The sequence below is a fragment of the Tamandua tetradactyla genome, chromosome 6 (assembly GCF_023851605.1).
Source record: "Tamandua tetradactyla isolate mTamTet1 chromosome 6, mTamTet1.pri, whole genome shotgun sequence".
NCBI lineage: Eukaryota > Metazoa > Chordata > Mammalia > Pilosa > Myrmecophagidae > Tamandua > Tamandua tetradactyla.
In genome coordinates, this window is record NC_135332.1 from 90,183,735 (window position 1) to 90,206,696 (window position 22,962).

Here is a 22,962-nt window from a genome sequence, read left to right on the forward strand (position 1 = left end):
TGTGTAATCTTCAAAATAACCCCTCAACACAGATAATATTTTATCCATTTCACAGATGAAGAATTTAAAGACCAACAGAATTAGTTGTTTTACCCTATACCACACAACTAGTAATGGGAAGTAGACATTAAAACCCACAGTTGAATGGCACCAAGGCAAATTTTCTTTCCATTATAGAAACCTGAAACATAGCCTATCTGGATTGTACCAGGGCATGGCAATCCAGGGGTGGGAGGAGTACATGCAGAATGAGTGATTATGAAATAAACCACCACCCCTTCCCTTATGTTCCTGTGTTACTGGGGGTGGAAACATGGGAGCCTTCCCAGCCCAGGCAGCTGGCTCTGACAAGACATAGGCTTAGAAAAGCCAGTTTCAGAATAGAACTAACATTTGCTTCATTCCCACATCATGGTGCCCATCTTTCCCTTTTCATGGCTTTCTCCCTGAAGCAGGACCATGTAGTGGTTCAGGTTAACTTATTAGTTAGGTTAAAGAGTTCATTCTATACTTGGTAAAAGGTGTTTTTTTGTTGTTGCCTTCCTCTTAATTATTTGACATATAAGTATAAATTATTTAGTAGGACTAACAGATTCATTCTTTGAAAAAGTATATGAATTGTATCTCAAAACTGCCTTATAAAATTTTCTTTAAGTTTAGGAAGGTGAAATACTTGATATATGAATTCAAGGTGATAGAATGACTTGATAAAGAGGCAAAAATGTTTTCAAGTATCAGAAAATAGTTGTATTAATATCTGGTTAAAAATATATGTATCTATCCAGAGATATGAGCTGACAGATTTTGAGTGGAAGGGTGGGTGTTTCTGCTTCCACACTTGTTAGTGAGTAGATCATGTGACACTTTTGAAATAATAAGTACTAAACAGGGCATGAGAAAAGAACAAGAATTGTTTGCAGAAATTTCAGATGGCAACATTTTGCAGGAGTTCCTTATTTCCTGTGCAATGGACTTTGTGTGTGTGTGTGTAATTTCCTGCTTAGGTAGAAGAGAAATGTGCAAAGAACTTGGTTTTTGCAAGGTTGTACTTGCTGGTATTTTTATGTCTGAATTATTGAAGATTAGGAAGGACTTTTTTTAGTATAACTAACAGAATACCTTGTATAAAGTGAGGCATTACAAATTTACAAATTTATCTTATATAATTATATAAATTTTAACAGTGATTCAAATATAACACAAAAGGCTTAATTTCCCATGTGCTTTAATTTTCTTTTCTCACTTTCTCCAACTAGTTACAATTTGAAAAGTATCTTACTGAAATTCATTGGACTGGCTCTATGGATTTGCCTATTCTGGACATTTCATATAAGTGGATTCATATAATACATGTCCTTTGGTGTCCAGCTTCTTTCACTTTGCATAATGTTTTCAAGGGTCATTAAATATCAGTACTTAATTTCTTTTTATGACTGAATAATATTCCATTATATGAATGTACCGCATTTTGTTTATCTGTTCATCAGCTGATGGGCTTGGGTTGTTTTCACTTTCTGGCTTTTGTGAATAATGCTTCTGTGAAGATTCCTGTGCAAGTTTCTGGGTAGGTGTGTGTTTTTAGTTCTCCAACGTAGATACCTAGGAGTGGAATTGCTGGGTCACTGCCAAACTGTTTTTTTCCAAGTGGTGTTACCACCTTACCATCCCACCAGCATGATACATTTTAATCGCCACTTATCTGATCTTGTTAGGATCTACAGGTTTCCATGGCTCCTGTAATTTCCTGGGTTTTTAGGTGATATCTACCCCACATAGCTCAGTAGACCTAACCCCTTTGAAGGAAATGCATTTCAGTATCAAGACAAGGGTGGCATAAAAGGAGATGAGCAATGTCCTACAAAACATTCTTTTTTCTTCTTAATTGTCTTCAAACTGTATCTCCATCTAGCTTAGCACATGTACTAGATGAGTTAAATGAACAAGTGAGATTAGGTGAAAGAAAATATATTAGAAACCCTGGGTTTCTATGGGCAATTCAAGACTCTCAAACTGAATCACCAAGGAACACACTTGCTGCATGTAGCAGGTGCTCGTTTGCTCTCCCAACATGAGGTCCTGACCACAGGACAGCACAGCACAGAGACCCACACTGTTCCTTCCTTTCGTTCAAGAGACTGTGTGGTTCACTGCTATGTGCAGACACTCATCCAGACTCTGAAGGCCTCCCCTGAAAGTTCACACTCCAGCAAGGTCAGAACAACAAAAAGCCCATACCTCAGCAAGATGGTTTCGAATGGTGGTTCGTCCTGGGAAGAGAGGATGAGATGAAATTTCTAGATGATTGGGCTACTTCTAATTACAGTCAGGTGGCCTTTCTGAAAAGGTAGCATTTGAGCTGAGACTTGAAAGATAAATGAGCACGTGAAGACCTTTCTCCACCCACCAGATGTAGCCTTGTTATCCTCAAAGAGGCGGGAGCTGGAGCCAACTCAGATGTGTGGAGCAGTACCAGCAGCCACATTGAGCAGTACCAGCAGCAGTGGGCATTGCAGGAAACTCCACTCTATCTGCAGCATCCCTCCCCACCAAAAAAGTGGTCCCAGCAGTGGTTAGATAAGGCAGTATGGGATAGGAAAAAGAATCCTAAAACAACTAAGAGCAGCCAAGCCAACAGGTACTATCAATTACTAATTCAGTGTGTAAAGTGAAAAACTTTCCATATTTACTTTATTCCAGTAAACTAGCATTTATGAAAATCTTAGTTTCCATTACTTGGAGTGGTTAGTTTCCCAAGTGGCATTAGTCATGCACCAGTCAAGATAAATAACATTAGATATAATTAGGCCAGAGGAAGGCAGTCATTTGCTGCACCAACGAATCTATAGGTTGGATTGTATGATGTGTGACTAAATCTGTTTAAAAATTAAAAAAAAAAAGAATCTATAAAACTTGTGTAAAACTATATAAATGTAGCACTGTCTCAAAGGGCAATAAGATAGCCAGGAGCCACTTTTTCTTCATCGTCTATTTGTATGTCTAAATGTCTCTGTTGATATTGTCTTTGGTCACACTCATCTCGTGATTTGTCTTCAGGCCCAAATGGAAGGGACTTTTGGTCATTGCCATGCAAGCCTATGCAGAATCTCTCTTCTGCTTTACATCATGAATAAGAGCTTCGGTGATGAGGGCCAGCTGTAGCCAAGGGTGCTTGGAGAGCTACTTTCTTTGGTCAGAAATTCAAGAAGCTGTTGTATCATTTGGTGTTGACAGTCAGCCTCAATCATTGTTTACCACAGAGTCATAGAATTGTGTGTCGCTTACTCATTTTTGTATACCTTCCTTGCCCCAGCGTGGAAAACCTTTACTCTTTTTAACTCCAAGAGAAACATTTGTGCCTTGACAGCATTTCAGACTCTTGAGCCATCTTTGTGAGGCTTTTTCTGGTGATGGACTCAAGACAGTCCCCTCCTTTTATGACTGTGTTGCATGTTTTCTAGTTAGATTTTGATAGCTCTAACAAATAACAAAATCCAGATCAGGAAAATGGACTTTTTCATTCCAAGAAGTAAGTAACTATACTGCATGTAGATATCTCTATTTGTTTTCTCCTAGCCTATTTACAATTTTTGAAGCATGTTTTTCCTCTCAAGGATCTGATAATTATAAAAATAACAAATCAGAAAGGGTTTTTAAAGTAGTTGCACTGTATTATAATTTTTTATTGCAAATGAATTAGACATTTTCAACTTTCATTTAGTTGATACCTAAAGCTCTTTGCAGCAGAAAAAGAAGTCTTCAGTCAGCCAACCTTAAGATGTTTATCCCCGGTAGTTAGATATCTATAACCACTCCCTACAGCTGCCTTCTCATGGAAAGAGTATAAGTTCTTCCCAAGCCTCTCCTTCAGCCATCGTGAGCTTCACCACCCTCACCTAACATCAGAGATTTGGGAATCTTTTCCTTCTTAAGCTGAGACACATGGCAGCAAGGATGGTGGCAGCATTAGAAACTGGAGAATAACAGAATTCTGTGACTCGCCAACATTACAGGTGAAAAAATCCTCTCTTGATCCCTTCTGCCTGCAGGCGTTCCCTGAAGAGAAAGCCTGTCTCCAACCTAAAGATCTGTATGGTGGGAAGGTGTAGCCCTAAGCCCTGGAGAGCATGAACCAACAGCACTCCCTCATCACTATCGCAGTCCCAAATCTCCATCAAATCCATGGGGCCTTAACTAGATTCAAAGCATGAAGTACACTCCATCCTTCCTGTATCTTTCTTAAGGGTTCTTTCCAAAGTATTTTGCGTAAGTTAGAATGTGTTATAAGAAGGCTTCTGTCAGACTTCCAGTAACTCGTCACACTCAGGTGTGACTGTTATCTTAGAATGTGTGAAAGTGCTGAATACAGTCTTTTTAAAGGGAATCTCTCAGCCCACATCATACATGTAGTGTTTGTCTCAGTGGCAAGTTTCTTTGAAGAGTGCAGTACTTTACACCCATGAATAACTGCGCTCTGTTCACCAGTTATGTTTACTGTCCCTTTGGACAGCTGATTTTTCAAGTTTATCCACCTTTTCCACTAGGGAAGTTCATCTTCAAATTAACTGATCTTTCTAACAGCCTCAGTTCTAAGGAAGCTAACTTTTGTAAAGCATGTTTGAAGGCAAATTATGGCAATAATATATGAGCCTATTTCTTGAGGAAATCAAAACACACTTCTTCCATTATTTGTTTATAAGCTTATATGGAAAACAAAAAGTATTCCAAATGTTATATCCAGCCTTAGCATATAATTAGATAATAAAAATCTGAATCTTTTGTAGTGTCTTACCACCTTCTTTACTCACCAAAACAGTCAATCCAATAGATAAAAAACAGGTATTTGGCTTCAAGCAAACATCTCACAGAGGGATCAGCGGTGAGTTTGTTTTTTGGTTTTCCCTAAGACTTGTAGCTTGACCCGGCCTTTCTTTTAGTGTGGTTTAGGAATCATTAGTGTAGTTATTAGGAGTGTATGTAAATGTATGTGTCTGCATGATAGAGAAAAAGATGTGGGTTTAGGAAAGCTTGTGTCTGTGCAGCCTGCCCCAGCCAGGCGCCTAGAAGCAGCCAGGTTGTGGTCAGCCTGTGCTTTCACACCCTTCTGCCCAACCCAAACAGTGGTTCCTTGCACAGAGGAACATCTTGGGCTGCCCAAAGTCCCTGACCGCACTGTACTCTGTCCTCCTCCTCCATAGGGAGAGTTCCACTTCCAGGCTTCCCCTTCTGCTTGTCTTCAAGTGCACAGTGAAAAACATCAGTTGTATCACGGCTGTGTGGTATGCAGCACAATTTTCCAGCCAGTGATTTTTAGCTAACTTGACTAGTTAACTGAAGTACTTTTGAAAGGAATCTGCCCATATGACAGCAGCAATCAGAGAGCTTCTGACTCCTGCAGAACCCACCAAATTAATAAAAAGGTGAAGGACGTGATAATTTTGCCCAGTTTCCTAACATCCACTATGCTTTGCAGATGAAGAAGTGATTGAAGTATTTCCTGCTTAAGTACCTGCAAACTTTTGTTGTCCCAATTGAATGAGCTAAAATTTTCTGCAGATTCGTTTTATGGAATCTAATAATTAAGGTATATCCCAGGAAATTCATTTTGGCAAAATTATATTATCAGATGTTTAATCATATCAAAAGAATAATGACTTGGTCTGTATGTCCTTTCTTTCTCTACAGTTTTCTTTCCTGTAAAGAGAGAAATATATTACTTGTTGTTTTTAATGTATTTTAAAGGGATAGTTTTTTAAAAAAAGAATGTTTCCCGTGTAACAAAGTGGAACCTTATGTAAAAATGAATAGTAAGGAATAAATTGTAGTGGGAAAAACAGTATACTGTAACTGTGCCAAAAGTTTGTCCTGATCAAAGGTTGGAGTCATTTAAGTGGATATGTAAGCTGCCCAAGATGGACTAATGAGCTAGTTCACAAAGCACCCACAACCTTGTGAGCCATATCTATTTTTAAAAACAGTAGAGAAACTGACTTTTTATGAGTCTAAGCATTTTATTTAACACGTGGCCCTCCTTAATCTAAAAATCTGCATTAAAATATAAATGTGTAGTCTGTCCAAACTTTTGAAATCTACCACTGGCGTCCTCTAAATAAGCAAAAGGCTATACAATAAATCCTTTCTAAGGCTATATCCATAGTACCCTATTTCTCAGGGAGATCTCCAAGGAAACACTAGTTCTTCAGGATATTGATAATTATTACACTAAAAAGAGCTTCATGGTTATAAATTGAGGAAACATTGGGTTTAACAGATTGCACAGTTTTCTTGAATGCAGGGCTTTTCATCACCTCTACCTGCTAGTGTACGCTGTGTTCTGCCAAGACTGAGATATGTCAGACACAGAGACCCTAACTGACCCCAGAAACCTATTTTCATGGAATATTGTGGAGCTCTACCAAACATATTTTTGGAAACTCCAAAGATTTAGGAAAATTGACAGGCAATGTATCACTATCTGGAAAGGATTATCTTTCTATTCTATACAAAAAAGAGAATTGTTTTATTATCATACTCTTCATTTTATTCTTTTCTTTCATGAAGTAACAAATTAAAGTCATATTTTACACTGGGAAGTTTTTGAGCAAAAAGTGGCCAAGGCGTTAATAGCCTTAGCAATAACTATTTGATGATGATAATATCAGATGGAGAGCATGTATTCTGAGCCAAGTAAAAACTGTTTTCAGTGTTGTACATTTACTTTTTTTTTTTTTTTTTTTACTACTTGCAACCACCCCAACAGGTAGGTACTGATCTCTCCCTATTTTACCAAAGGGGAGAGTGAATGTCAAGGGTAAAAGCAGCTTTTTTTTGGTTTCACAGTTCATAAAAGACAGACACAGGTCTGTCTGACTCTTTGCTGTCTCTTTGTTAAGTAAGACTCTTGTATGAAGGTCATAGCTTTTCTTGGAAATGCATTCAGATCTAAAAAGAGAACCCTGGACATATGTATTGGTTTTTAAAACATCACCATTTGCCTTCCAACATCACATTTCTTAAGACAATAAATAAGAAATGAACATATCAAAGATGCTAGTTCTGATTACTATAATTGTCTGCACTTCTGTGACAGTGTGTATCAGTCGTTCATTCTCCAAATCTCTTGACCACCTACTCTGGGCTTGGCACTTCTCTGTGGCTAGGACCACACTGGCAAGCACCTCTGCCCTCATGGGGCTTACATGCAGATGGAGAGGAAAGTGGGTGCTGAATGGAGAGAAACAGGCCTCCTTGGGCATTGTAAATAGGATGTTCAGGAGAGTCACACTGGGAAGGGGACACTATAAGAGAGACTTGGGCCAGGGAACAAGCAGATACTCACCCAGAGACAAGCATTTCCAGCTCAGAGAGGCAAAACAAGCTGCTGGAGTTCACCCAGCTGTCAGCATCAGGAGGAGGGTGGCAAGAGGTCAGATTGGTCTACTGTCCTTTCATTCACAAAAACAGCTTCTGCAGGGTTTGTCTCAAAAATAATTAAGGGGGAAAGTAACACTAGTCACATATTTCTTAACATATTATTTTCCCCTTTGCTTATTTTTGGACTTAATTTTGACCTGGAAATTAAAAACTCACAGTAATGAACATACCCCTCATTGCCATGGGCCACGCCCTACGCTGGGCATCTCCCTCATATTTAGTCTGAGTGAGTGAGGTAATAGCAAAAATGTTTTGTTGCTCATTTTAGTATGATACTAAAACCCTAATCTGTAGGTTCTGAGTTTTTTTGGTTTTATTAACTGCTAAGCACCCAAAGCAGTGCTTGTTATGTAAATATTGAAAGAAATAAGAATAAGTAAAAAAAAACTAAAGCTACAAACTTGTTTTCAAAAGTAACATATATATTAACATTATTGAAACTTAAAGCAAAATAGGGAGGTTTTGTTACATATGTTCTTTATTTTAGATAATTTTTGTTATTATGTAAGCAATACATTACATATCTGTATCCAGCAATACATTACATACCTGGAAATATCACTTCCAGGCCCTACTGAGATAACTGTTAACAACATTTTTATCTCTCTGTTCTTTTCCATTAACTTATTTTATGTATGTGAGTGTACAGATATACACACAGAGAGAGACACGATATTTTGTTGCCTTACATTTCAATTTGCATGGTCTTATAGGCATCTGTCAGTGACTTGAATATTATCTGTATAGCCGTGTCGAGGGCTAGACAGTGTTCCCCTGTGTATGTGACTTCATCGCAATTTCCAGAAAAACAGTCTCCTCGTGGCTGATCAGGTTCACACATGCTATGTGCCACATGTCCTAGGCATCCAAGTGCCCTGGTTTCCCTGATGGTCTTGCTGCTAATACCTAGTTGTCAGCTCTTTGGCCAACTTGCATCTGTTGGCTCAGCTTATGACTGAGTGTTTATTATGGGATGTTTGATGACAAGCACCTTTGCTGGCATCTTTTATTTTTCAGGATGGTGGGGCTCTTCAGTTTGATCGACACCATATGGCCTCCAGTGATACCGCTGAAAGCCCCAGGCCACGGCCAGTCCTGGGAAGAGGTAAGGCACACGTCTGCAAGGTCCCATCTGCTGAGGCCTGCCCTGGTGTCCATCCACTTCTGCCCCATGGACTTATGATGGCACAAGAATATGGGCAAGAGTGGGGTTCAGAACCAAAGCCCTATTTGCTTTACCAGCTCTGCTTCTCTAGTTTTTTTCTCAAGGTTAATTTGTGATGAACTTTTTAAACCTAGAATCACACATGCCAATGCAACCGTTAGGGTCTCAGCATGGTACTGAAACCAGACACAAAGCAGTTTTCCTGGCTAACATCCCATTACCCATAGAACCAATACTCAGTTACCTATTGCAATAGAAACTCATATGAGCTAATAAAATAAAATCAATAAGTATTCATACAACCACAAGTTTAGCCAGGAATTTCTATTTTCCTGCCTCATCAGATAAATTATGGTAGTTATCATTCTGATATATCAAAATTGACTGCTTAAAATATGTCCACTCCTCTCCCAAAGCTAAAAAACCAATGCTATCTTGTTTATGAAATAGCGACTTTGAACCAAATCCTAAATTTATGTCTCTGTACTATACCAGACCAGCATGTTAGTGGTCAAAATGACCATTTCTAGATTATTTAAGAGTAAGTGGTTTCTAAATGTTGTTTAATTTTTCAGTATGCTCTGAAAGTTAGAAGAATAGACTTCTAACTTAAAATTTTTAATTGGTAATAAATTCAGAAGTACAGAAGTTACTCTGCTTTGTCACCAGGTTTCACTCCCAGAAGTAAATATTAAAGAGCAGATTTTAATAGCGTAGTTGAATCTTTTAAAAATATATTCATATTCTACCTTTGTCTTCATTTTAAACAGGTAAAAACTAATCTGCCTCCTCCTAGCTTCTGTTACATCCTTACAGCTCATCCAAATTTGGGGCAAATTGATGTAATAGAAGAAGACCCTATTTCTAAGCTTTACCAGCCTGCGGTCCCCCACTGCTTAAGGGAAATTCTTCAGGTAACACTTTTGTCTTTAGCAAGTTCCTCAAGTGCCTTCACTGTCTGTGTGCTTCATGAATGTCACCAGCCTTGTCCACACCTTTCCAGGCTGATGATGTTGGCACCCGCTGCAGTTTCTATGCCCAAGTGATTTATCAACGGCCACAGGTAATCTCTCACCCTCTTTCTCTTTCATAAGGGGTTAAATGTATAAGGTGTTATGATTTTATTAAAGGATAATCTCTTAGAAATTAATGGAGTACCAAAATAAAAAAGCATTTTTGAAACCCATTTCACATGCTCATTACTAAATCAGTAATGAATACACTCCTCATGTGGATCTAGGGATAAAGTCAAGCCATTGTGCTAGGCACTGTGAATCTAAGAACAACCCAACCTATTCCTGCCCTCAAAGGATTCTCAGCCCAGTAAAATTAGCTCTTCTCTGACACATGGGCAGGGCAGAGAGAGAAAAAAGAAGCTGAAACCTCATTTGTTGAGTTGGAGTGGGAATCTCTACATGGAATCAGCACCTCTTCTTGGAGCTATGAGAGCTTCAAACCAGTCAGTAGAAACCCCTGTGAGGGTCTTACCTAGACCTAGGAGCAGCAGCCTTGGTGGATTTGTATTAGCTAAGTATAGACTGGCCAAGGGAGACTCTTGGCAAGCTGAAAACATGGCCTGTGTTATGCAGGATACCTGCTGGATCTGACTCATCAAGGAGCACTGTGCAACTCTCAGTCACCTGAAAGAGGTGGACCATCCTATTTTTAGATCCTTTTATCTTTTAATCTCCTGTACTTATGGGTAATGTGTACTGGGTAGTATCTGTGGCAGTGCAGGAAAGATTTAGTTTATCACATGAGCATTGCATAACAGGCCCTGGGACGTGTGCCTAAGGGAAAGGCTGATGGGACAGATGTGCTTCCCCTTTGCCAGCCAGCATCAAACACCACTGCTCTATGAAGGAGGTGCCCATGGAGGGAGGCCAGAAACTCGAGCCCAGGCAAATGGCTAGGACTAAGCCAGTCAGACACCTCCAGCCCATCTCTGGGACACGAGAACAGTGGCACAGGGGACTGCCTGGTTATCATGATTTTATATCACCACCACCACCCTGCCCATTTTCTTTTTGTTGCTGAAGAAATTTAAAGCAAATCCCATTCTCATATCATTTCACCTCTGCACATCAATGTGAGTCTCCAAGAAGTATGCGTACTTTGTTATATGACCATAATTTAGCTACCTAGTTTCAGGGCCTTTTCCTTTTCTACCTAAGTTATCCAAAGTTATTTTCTGTTATGTATTTTAAACCATTTCTTTGCATTTCTCTGACAATTTATAGGCAATGAAACACCTATAAATGACTAAAAGAATATGCTGCTTAATTTATAATCAAACTATTGATGAGTGGCATATATACAAGCATCACTGAAGGCAGTGATCTCACATTTGTTATTTCAGCTTGTCCTGCATGTCGGCAGGGCTTGCAGGGTGATTCTGTAGATACCTCAGCCTTTGTGGGCTGGAGAGGCTGTGTTACAGCTCCTGCCTCTGCCATTCTAGTTCAGAAGCAGCTTCATTGTCATTGGTAATCAAATTAGTGGGACTGAGATACAGAAACTTTCTTTGTGCACATTGAAATTTGAATTCCGTATAATTTTAGTGTATCACGAAATATTTTTCTTTAGAAGTGTAGTTTAAAAGTGTAAATTAAAGGTATAGAGACCTGGACGGGCCACAGTGGCTCAGCAGGCAAGAATGCTTGCCTGCCATGCCAGAGGACCCGGGTTCGATTCCCGGTGCCTGCCAGTGTAAAAAAAAAAAAAAAAGGAAAAGTGTAGAGACCTTAAATAAATAAATGGAGAAACCATTCGTAGCTTGCAATCAAATATAAATAGGCAGCAACTGTACTTGACCCACAGGTCATAGTTTGCCAACCCGCTCTGCAAAGATCCCTGTTGCCCTTTAATGCTAAGTCTGTGGAGAACTGCAAGCAGGGAAGATTCACAGCAGGACCCCCTACGTGTAGCTCAGTGCCTGGCCAATGTAGGCAGGGCATGCAGAGTGAGCAGTGTGATAAGTGAGATGGGGGTGGTCAGGAGCTCGGAGGGTTTTTTGGTGCTCCTCTAAGGGCATAAGCATACCCCAAGTGCACTGTCAGATGCCATATTCTTCATGGCAATTGTGAGAAATTATTTTGAGGCTTTACCTCACTTACAGTTTCACCCTTCCCATGTAAGGAATGTCCTGTTTGAGCTGTTCATATAAACTGCCTTTCCTTTCCTTTTCTAGTGAAGGTGATGTTTATTTCTATCACCCTAACTTTTGGGGAATTATCTAATGCTTGCCAAGCATGTGAGCATCTGAAGTTTAAATTAAAAATACATTGTGTATATCCAACAGCAACCATTGGTTACCAGGTTGAAAAGGTGTTACGGAAACTCTGGGGATGGTGTTAAAACATATGTTTATTTGTGCTACTTCCAAAAATCTAAGAGGGCTCTGTAATGCTTACTCATCTACAAAAATAACTTTCTCTAAACCTTTGCTGGATTCCTAAAGATTTTTTTGTCTGATCATAAGTTCTTAGTTTTCAACTAAATTTCTCTGTGCCCATAAGGGAAGAAAAGTTAGTTATTTTGGTTAAAATCTGTAGCTGATTTGAATGGTTGTGAGTATATTATGCGCAAGAGCTGGCAAATAAGTACAAATGAGTATACTAAAAAAAAATACACAGACACAGAAATTGGAGGATTAAATTGCAGAGGTAAATGAATTGCATTTAGCTCTTTGTCTAATTAATATTTTACCACCTTTAATTTCTGTGAAGGACCTTGCAGTTTTTCAAAACATTATCACACATATGGCATTTGTTTCCACAGCGTTCAGATCTCTGTTCTTAATTCTGATAGGAGAAAACTGAATAAGTCTGGGTACCTAGTTTCTTTGACTCAAACTGGTGTACAGCCCACGTTACTCCCAGAGTTCCTAGTGCCCCTTGCCTCTTGATGGTGTCGTCCCCTTAGCCACCTGGAGCCCTGGAGTTCCGGCCCCATCCCAGCCACACTCCTATAGGCTCCTGCCTCAGCACCCCTTCCTGTCAGATTGCTGTGATAGTCTCTTGAAGTAATAGTGGATTTTGAAATGCCATCACTTTTCTTTTGTTTTCCCTTCATCAGCTCACCTTTCAGTTTTTTGGCAGATAATTGATGCTGCTCCAGAGGAATTAGAAGTAACTGACATGTGTCACAGAAATATACTCTTTGTGAGCCAGTCTAGTGTCTGGCTCAGCAGGGACAAGTCCTGGAACCCAAGTCAGATACAGTGGGGGGCTGAAATGAGGCCTGGAGCCCAGCTGGATGTACTAAGGGACTGAGATGGGGGTCTAGAACCTAAGCCAAATGTGGTAGGCAACTGAAGTGGGGCCTGGGGGCCCAGCCAGATGCAGTGGGGGTCTGAGATGGAGGCAAGGGGACCAGCCAGATGCATTTGGGGCTGTTGTATGCACTCCCTGTGTCTGTATAGAAACTCTTGGCGTCTGACACACCTGTTATTCTAAAGCGAACTCCGGGTTGTGTGGCAGTGGCACCCAGCAGAGCTTCACTGTGTGGGGCCATTCACACTGGAGGTGAGATACTGTCCTCAGAAGCTCAAAGTGATGCATGAGCTGTTGGCTGTTGTACCAGCATGCCTTCTGCCTCAGGCCTCACTCAGTCCCCGGCTGGGACCAGAGGGCTCAGGGGCAAGAGGGAGAGTATGAAGTACAGGCACAGCCAAGCCATGTGGAAGGGGACCAGCTGCAGGCCATGTGGAACTGTGGGGAGCTGGGGAGACACTGGTCCACTTCCTCAGGTTTTTTGCCAAGAAATGGGGTCACCATAGTGGTGCTTTTTCATTAACTGTGTATACTCAAAAATAGACTGAACTGTAGTCAGAAAGCATCAAGTAACCAGACCCAATAAAACATTTCTCAATCACTCAGTCTTTAATGCTCCTGTATTCTGCTTTTGTGGGAAAAAGAATCACCAGAAACAAATTTCCTCAGGGAGGAAGTGAAATTATCTGAGCCCTGAGGTGTGTACATGTGTCAGCCAGTTACCCATGTACTTGTCAGTGAGATGCACCTTTGGAAGGCCCTTGAGTTGCCATGAAAACTGCACCATCCAAAAGCTAGATTTCTATTATACTAATTACTGAGTCACAAAAGGGAAATAGATATTTTTTTTATTTAACTTTTATTTTGTTTTTTTTGTTTGTTTGTTTGTTTTTTGTTTTGTTTTTTTTTTAACATGGGCAGGCACCGGGAATCAAACCCAGGTCCTCTGGCATGGCAGGCAAGCATTTTTGCCTGCTGAGCCACCGTGGCCCGCCCAACTTTTATTTTGAAATATTATAAATTCACAGAAGATTTCAAAGAAATGTACAGGGACGTCCATGCAAACCTCCCCCATGCCAGCATTCTACAATGCTATAGTATAATACAAAACTCAGGAAAGTAAATTGATACAATACATAGGACTTACCATAATTCACCAGTTAAACGTGCACTTGTGTGTGTATGTGTGTATCTGTGTGTGATATGGTGTAGTGTGTGTGTGTCATGAGTATGTATGTGCATAAAGGTGTAGTATGTGCATCTGTGTGTAGGATGTGTATGTGTGGTGTGTATGATATGTGTCTATGCGTGTGTGTCTGGATATGTGTGTAACTTTGCAGTTTTGTCACATATGCGACCTTGAGTAACCACCATGAGGGTCAAGATTCTATCACCATAAGGCTCCCTCATGCTACCCTTTTATAACCTAACCCCTTCTCTAATGCCTAGTAATCACTAATCTGTTCTCTATCAGTGTAATTATGTTATTTTACAATGGTTACATAAGAAGAATCATGCGTTATATATCCTTGGTGATTGGCTTGTATCAGTTATTATTCTCTGGAGGTTCATTCAGGTTGTTGCATGTGTCAATTCCTTTTGATTGCTGAGTAAAATTGTATAGTATGGATGTACCAGAACCTGTTTAACAATTTACCCTTTGATAAACATTTGGATAGTTTCCAGTTTTTTGTCTATTATGAAAAACATTCGTATACAAGTTCCTGGGTGAAAATAAGTCTTCATTTCTCTGAGATAAATGTCCAGCAGTGGAATTGCTGGGTCATATGGTAATCCTTTTTTCTTTTGTTTGGAAGTCCCTTTTTAATTGTGTGTCTGTGTGTGTGTGTGTGTATGCTGTGTGGTAGGGTCACATTTCATTCTTTTTTCATGTGACTATCCCATTATTGCAGCACCATTTGTTGAATTTTTGCTTGTTTTTTGTTTGTTTGTTTTTGGGGAAGTGCATGGGCTGGGAAATGAACCCAGGTCTCCCACATGGCAGGTGAAAATTATACCACTGAACTACACTTGCACACACCCCCATCCCTTTTTAATTTTGGAAAAAATTGCCAAACTGTTTTTCAGAGTGCCTGTATCATTTTGTATTCCCACCAGCAAGTGTGAGTGATCCAGTTTCTTCACGTCCTCACCAGCATTTTTGTTGTCATTGTTTTTCATGTTAGCCATTCGTATAGGTATGTAGTGATAGCTCATTCTGATATTTAACTTTAATTTAGAAATAGTTTCAAATTTACAAGACTGTTGCAAAAACAATGAAACACAAAAAGAACTTTTTTAATAAAATAAAAAAAAAATGCAAACCCCATACTAAGAGGTCCAACATACCACCCCCAACACCCAAACTTACCAATGTTTAGTGTCTTTCCACATTTACCATATCAACCATATCATTCTATCCATCCATCTCTCTTTCTCTTTATCTGTTTTCTAATCATTTGAGAGTAGGTTGTATGCATCATGTTTCTTGAACACATTGCTTCCATGTAAATTTCCTAAGAATAAAGATATTCACTTATGTAAACATCTTAAGTACAGTTTTCAAGCTTAAGACCTTAAACGTTAATACGAAGCTTAGAGTCAATACTCCGATTTTTTCATATGCCCCAATAATGTCCTTTGGGAATTTTCTCCTCTCTTTTTAGATCCAGTCCAGAATCACCTATTGCCTTTAGTTTTTATTGTCTCTTTAATCTCCCTTTTTAAAATTGTGGGAAGTATATACAACATGAACTTTCCCATCCCAACCACTCCCAAGCATACATTTCAGTGAGATTAATCACATCCACATCATCTATTACTCACCATCATCCATTACCACCCTTTTCCATCACCCCAAACAGACAACATATACCCATTATGCATTAACTTCCTCTTTTCCCCCACCCCAACCCTGGTAAGCTGTACTCCCCTTTCTGACTCAATGAATTTGCATATTCTAGCTGCTTCCTATAACTGGAATCATGCAGTGTCTTTCCCTTTGTTTCTGACTTATTTCTGTCAACATAATTCTTCCATTATGTTTCCAACATCCATTTAGTAGGATGTACCAAAACTTCATTCCTTTTTAATACTGAGTAATATTCCATTTTATGTATATACCACATTTTGTTTATCCATTCTTCTGCTGATAGACCTTTGGGTTGCTTCCACTTGTTGGTTATTGTGAATAATGCTGCTGGGAACATTGTTGTACAAATATCAGTCCAAGTCCCTGCCTTCAATGCTTTTGGGTGTATATCTAGGAGTGGGATGATGGGTTCTATGTTTAACTTTTTGAGGAACCGCCGAACTGTTTTCCATGGCAGCTGTACCATTTTACACTCCCCAACAATGTATTAAAGTTCCCATTTCTCTGCATTCTTATCAGCACGTATTACTTTCCTTTTTTTTTTTCCTAATAGTAGTCATTGTAGTGGGTGTGAGGAAATATATTACTGTGGTTTTAGTTTACATTTCCACAATGGCTATTGATATGAACATCTTTTCATGTACTGTTATTATGATTTTAATTTGCAATTATCTAATGGCTAATGATTTGAATACTTTCATGTGTTTATATGCCCTCTATATATGCTGTTTAGTGAAATGTCTGCTTATGTCTTCTACCTATCTTCTAATTGGGTTGTTTGTTCACTGTTGAGTTTTGAAAGTTCTTTATATGTATTCTACAAACTAATATTTTCTCCAATATATGATTTGCAAATTTTTTCTCAAGCTCTGTAATTTGTTTTTTCATCGTTGCAGCAAGTTTTTACTTCTGCTGAGGTCTAATTTATCAATTTGTCTGCTTATGGATTATGCCTTTGTTGTCAGTTGAAACCAGTCAAGTCTCTGCCTGTCCTGGGTCCCAGAATTATCTTTTATGTTCTTTTCTAGATTTTTAGTTTCGTAGTTTTACATTTAAGTCCATGATGCATTTTGAGTTATTATTTTTTGTATAAGGTGTGAAGTTTAAGTCAAGGTACATTTTTTTATTGCGAGTAGATACACTTGCTCCAGCACCATTTGTTACAAAGGTTAGTCTTTCTCTTTCAGTTGTTTTTACACCTTTGTAAAAATTTAGTTGAGCATATTTCTGTGGAAGAAATCTATTTTTAATAAAATTCGACCAACCAGATGGGTAGTTTTACATCTAATTAATTGATTTAATCATTTAGTAATTAGGTATTTTACAGATGATTTTGTTATTACTGATGTTTTTCATAACTCTAATGGTATTGATACCTTGACAGCTAATTTCAAAGGAAATTAGACCATTTTGGTTTGTCAGTATATTGAAAGTTAGACAATAGGCTACATTTTACAGACATCTTTACCCTAATTGAGGTATACACCAATATTTTAAACTGTGTGCTTTAAAGGAGTGAGACATAGATCAAACCTAAACTGTGCAGCCCAATGCAGAGGCATGGAATTGGAAATGAGGCATCTGCGTCTTACTCCCAGGCCTCTAACTGCTCCAGGATCACGGGTTCTCCAGGGGTTGGAGGTCCTTCCAATCACCCTCATTAGTCAGCCACTCATAAATCATGGGCTTGAGTGGAGAAGGCCCATGTAGGGACCGCCGCAAAATAACCTTTTATGGTAGGAAAGGGAGCTGTGGAATTGAGCCAGAATTGAATACCTATAGGGTCTCTATAGGATGTCATTAGGTCCTTTTATGACTAGGATTTTCATTATAATGACTGAAACTGTTTGACTTCAAATATTTATTGATTTTGTTTTTAATTGAGATATAGATAGAATTCCATTTTAAAACTTTTTATTTTGAAAAAATTTAACATTCAGGAAAGTTGTAAGAATAGTACCAAAAACTCATGTCTTAATTTGTCTCATGTTTCTCTTTATATACATATTCATACTTATTTTCATACTTATTTATTTCTTCAGATTCTTTTGAGAATAAGTTGCAAAATATGATGTGCCAATAACCCCTTAATATTCCAGTGTGCATTTCCTAAAAACAAGGATATTCTTCCACCTTACCATGTTCAACCATCAAAATCAGGAAATTAACATTAACCTCAGTGCTCTACCATCTAATACTCAGACCATTCAGATTCTGTCAGTTGTCCCAGAAATATCCATTAGAGTTCCACAATCCAGTCATAAGGTCATGCATTGCTTTTAGTTGTCATTTCTCTTTCATTTCCTTTGAGTGGAACATTTTTCCACCTTTACTTATCTTTTATGATCTTGGCATTTTTTAATAATAAAGGCCAATTACTTTGTGGAATGTTCCTCAGTTAAAGTTTTGTTGACGTTTTCTCATAAACAGATTCGGGTTATACATTTCTGACAGGAATACCATATAAATAATACCTAGCTAATATCAGAAGGCAGAGCACACAAGTCAGTTTGTTCCAGTAGAGTGATATTTTATCCAGGTTTCTGGATAGTAAATAAGTTTTTTTGTACTTAATAATAAGTATATAATACATATTTTGAAACAGGACTCTTACCAAATTTTTACCCACTTGTTTTAGAATCCATTATGAATTTTACATGAGTTATTACTATGATGGAGGCCAAATGGAAATTTTCTAATTTCAGCATTCCTTCTACATTTATTAGTTGGCATCTGCTGTAAAGAGCAGCTTTTTATTCTCTACCATTTGTCTATGTATTTGTTTATTTATATCTGTATGGACTAACAGATTTTGTTTTTTATTCAATAGGTTATAACTATAACTATCACTGTTTATTTGATTCTCAAATTTCTCCAGATTCAAGCTGGCTCCTGTGTCCTTTGGGCTCTGTTCCATCATTCTTTGAGTATTTTCCTACTTCCTGGCACAATAAGATGTTTCACACTCATCTTTCTTTCTCTGCTCTGGAAACAAACAACTCTCCAAGGAGCTCTGGTTGATTTTAGTGGAGAATGATATTTAGAAGACAAGATCTAGGTTCTGGGTTGGGTCATTAGTACTAGGAAGTGATTGTTTCTAAGCCTTTTCAATGGACAGAGCCAGAAATATATGTCTATATATTCATGTACACACATACATCATCTAATTTTTTCTATGATTCTATCTATCCTCCTTTCTATTTTTATCTGTAATCATGATTTCATACTAATATTTCCAATTCTAGACCATTACCACAGGATTTACTCTAGGCTTCCATTTCCATATTTATAACTCCCTTCTATAATAGTGAGAAATCTGACTCCCATTTTCCTCAATATATTTACTCACTGCTCAAACTTCCTGTATATAGTAAACCTCCCAACCAATAGCTGCCTCCTCAACCAAAATCCATAGCTCCTGAACTTGCAAGTCAACTTCTCTGCCCAGCCCAGCTGTCTAACCACATGAAGTCCTCTCCCTGACCATACTGTCCACTCCAGCAATACCAATGGAAAACTCGAATCAGCCCCACCCAATACACAACCAAATCCCCAGGCTCTGGGTCTTAGCTGCCAAATCCTAGATCCCATTTACATCTACTAAGCCCTAAGCACTGACCAAAGAGAAAGGAAAGATACCATTTTTAATAAACCTGAAAAAGCGTTAAAACTTTTGCTGATAAAAAAAGGAAAAAGAAGAAAATTATAATAAAAGGAAAGAAGAAAAATAAAATCTGTTGCAGATACAACAAATATATGACACTCGCAATGCTCTGTACAAACTATAGTCCTAAACCTCAAGAAACTCAGACTTAGAGCAAGAGAGAAGAACACATGTGCACCAGTTTTAAAACAGAGTGATTAACATGTTAAGCATATACACGTGAGATCCAGAGGGAAAGAGCAATCCATTCATCCAGGGTAGGTCAGAGGTCTTCAAAAAGGAGGTGAAATTTACATCAGATGAGTAGGGTTGTTCTCAGAAGAGTGGCATTGTATTTTAAGAAAGGAATTCCTTCCACAGAAGTACACAGGACAGGGCGGGCCGCGGTGGCTCAGCGGGCAAGAGTACTTGCCTGCCATGCCGGAGGACCTCGGTTCGATTCCCGGCCCCAGCCCATGTAAAAAACAAACAAACAAACAAAATATAATAAAACAAGAAAATGTTTAAAGATGTTTCCCTTTCTTCCTTCCATCCTTCCTTCCTTCTCTCTGTCTTTCCTTCCCTTCCTCCCTCTCTCTTTAAAAAAAAAAAAAAAAAAAAAAAAAAAAAAAAGAAGTACACAGGACAGGAGCACATGGCACCCAGCGTGGTTTATCTGTGTCAGTGTGGGCTATTGACTAGGACATGCTAAGTCCATTTTATATTTTTAAGTACTTGTTAAAAGTTGTTTAAAATTGTTAGTATTAATAATAATCTTCACAAGTTATTGCTTTTTTAAAAAAAATTGGTTATTACAACAGCTATTATGTTAATACTCTTTACTCTTTCTTAAAATTGTAGCTCAGAAGTTTCCCTTCTCTGGAGCAAAGGGATATCTGGCTGATAGTGACTGACCTCACCTTGCAAATGGAAGATGAGAGTGAGTCTGGCCTCCCCAAAACTGTGCCAGTCCAAGTGGCCCCCTCATGCGGGCTGGGCCCAGATGTCCTGGGAGCGCTCACCAAGGCCCCCTATCCCAGCATCTTCTTCAGGGATGCTCTCCGAGAGCAGGGTAAGCTTCCAGAGCTTCTGGAACTCCTGGACACAGTGGCAACTGGTTGATGCCCATAGAATCACTCTTGGGGCATCCAGATGCCCTGTCTCTAACCTTGGAATTGCCAGCACCTTCCTGAAGCCCATGGTGACGTAGCATATTGGGTAGGAGAGGGCTGTGGTTCCAGCCTCTGACTTTTACTGGCCCCATCGTGGCTAGGGATTCCCTCATAGAGCATTACAAATATATAAACTTGGAACAGCCAGATCTTTTTTCTAGACATAAATTAAAATCCTGAGGGCAGGCCACAGTGGCTCAGCAGGCAGAGTTCTCGCCTGCTGTACTGGAGACCCAGATTCACTTCCCAGTGCTTACCCATGCAAAAAAAAATCCTGCCTAAATTGTATTTTTTTAAAATTTTATTGAACTAGAGTTCACATCCATAAAATTCACCCTTTTTTGACGTAAATCTAGAATTTGTGAGCTTTTTTCAGCTTAGCGCCCAGGGGCTCTGGAGTTCACTCTCCATGAAGTACATGTACATGCTGTGGGCACAGCCTGGCTTTGGAGGGAGTGGGCCCTTAAACCGAGCCTTCTGCCCATTACAATGCACAGGAAGCTGGCAAAGGAGACCATCTCTGTTGGCAGGGGCAGTCACTTTTCCCTCAATGCTATAGTAATCTGAAGTGTCTCTCTTGGCAGGTTGGATTGTTTGTGTTGAACGAACTGTGCTCTTTCTTCAAAAGCCCCCTTTGTGTGTGACTTCTGGGGCTTGTTCCTCTGAACTGACTGGCCCAGTGAAGCTAGATGAACTGGATTCTGTCACTCAAGCAAACTCCATTTGCATTGTTCAAGGTGGGTAGTCATCTTGCTGGAAATGGTATTTAAATGTCCTTGAATGTCTTGTTTATTTTATATTCATTTACACATTTATGTAGCAAACATCATTGAGTGTCTGCTATATTCTAGACACTGGATACAATAAAGAACAAAATCAGAAGTTTCCCCTGTCTCTTGGAGTTTACAGTCTATGTACAAAAATATTAAGCAGATAAACACACAAACAGAAAACTGTCGTGTTTCAACTGCTCTAAGTGCCAGTAATTGGGGGTCTTGTCTTATCAAGGAGGGCAAAGAAGTCTCCCTAAAGACTAGAGAATTGAGTAGAATGCTGAAGAGTAAGTTGGAGCTAAGTAGGTCAAGTGATTGGACGGAGCAGGTAAGCCCTAGCATGTGGAAAAGGCTACAGCTGTTGGAGGAAATGGTATGAGATGAGGCTAGAGAGGTCTCAGGGTCAGGCCAGGCCAATGAGCAGGAAGTTCATTTGAGGAGAGTTGATAGCAGAGGCTTGGTAGCAGAAGAGTGCCACAATTCAGTTTCTGTAGAACAGAGTAGAGGGACATGGAGGTGGTTGTGGCTTTCCAAAGGGAGGGGCAGTGGCAGAGAACAGGGGAGGGTGAACATGGCAGTGATAGAGATGTATATCTGAATGGAGTGATTTAGGAGATGAAATTGACAGGCCTTGGTGATGAATTAGATACAAAGGGACAAGGCAGAGCCTGGGGGAAGGAAGTAAGGCAGAAACTATCAGTTTCTGACTCAGATGAAGCAGATGTGATATTCACTGAGGTAGGGAGGGTACAAGAGGCCTGGGCCCAAGGGGATGCTCTTGGATCTGTCTTGGAGAGTTTGGTGTTTTTTTTGATACATCCTAGATGTATCTTGTTGGATACGTGAGTCTGGAGCTGAAAATAGCATCAATTTTTTACTTTATAAAAATCTTAGTGATAAGAGTAATACCTATGTACACTTTGAATGATTACATGATATGTAAATATATAATATATATCAAAAATAAATAAAGATAAAACAATGCTCAGCCTCTCTAAGAACATCAACTAGTTCCATCCCCCTATCCCATAATACTGACACCCCTTTCCAACATGAAAAAGTTAGAATGAACATAGCCCAAATACCTCTAAAGATTGGAAAAAAGATCAAAGGAGAAGGAGGAGTTATAACAGAGAAGATAAGATTTAACAAATGAGCATGACTGAGGAAGCATTATATCGATATTTCTTTTAGCCTCCAGTATACTGAAGCAGCTAGAAGGAAGAACATGAAATTGTGGAACTGTAACCCATGCAAAACTGTTCTATAACCAGTTGTTACAATATACTTTGAAATTTATTGTGTTTTTTTTGTATATATGTTGTGTTTCATGATAAAAAATTTTAAAAAATAAATAAATACCTGTCCATTGGAGCTAGTAGGAAGATAAATAAAGAGAAAAGTCACAGCCTTCCCCTTACTGCTATCATCCCCACCTCTTGTGAATTCCTTTCTGCACCTCTCCATGCTCATGGGAACGTACTTACACATGCACTCACCTCCAAAACAGTGTTACTGTTCATCTTTACAAAAAATAGGATCGTTTGCTACACATTATTCTGTCACTTGCTTTTCTCAATTAATGCTCTAACAGGGATTATCTCTCTAGCTGGGGAGATAGAGATCTAATCA

General features: G+C 39.1%; 1 protein-coding gene across 7 annotated transcripts in view; it reads left to right on the top strand.

The window, feature by feature from the left end:
- The window catches only part of SPIDR (scaffold protein involved in DNA repair), a 757,458-nt gene that overhangs the window by 713,628 nt on the left and 20,868 nt on the right, over positions 1–22,962 (top strand). For 6 of the 7 annotated variants that reach the window (XM_077166724.1, XM_077166722.1, XM_077166723.1 and 3 more), the window contains 5 exons: positions 8,449–8,536; positions 9,367–9,510; positions 9,600–9,659; positions 20,247–20,457; positions 21,142–21,294. In XM_077166724.1, the coding sequence (XP_077022839.1) occupies positions 8,449–8,536; positions 9,367–9,510; positions 9,600–9,659; positions 20,247–20,457; positions 21,142–21,294 (656 nt within the window). The remainder of the gene's footprint in view (positions 1–8,448; positions 8,537–9,366; positions 9,511–9,599; positions 9,660–20,246; positions 20,458–21,141; positions 21,295–22,962) is intronic. The other variant, XM_077166725.1, reaches the window with a different exon arrangement.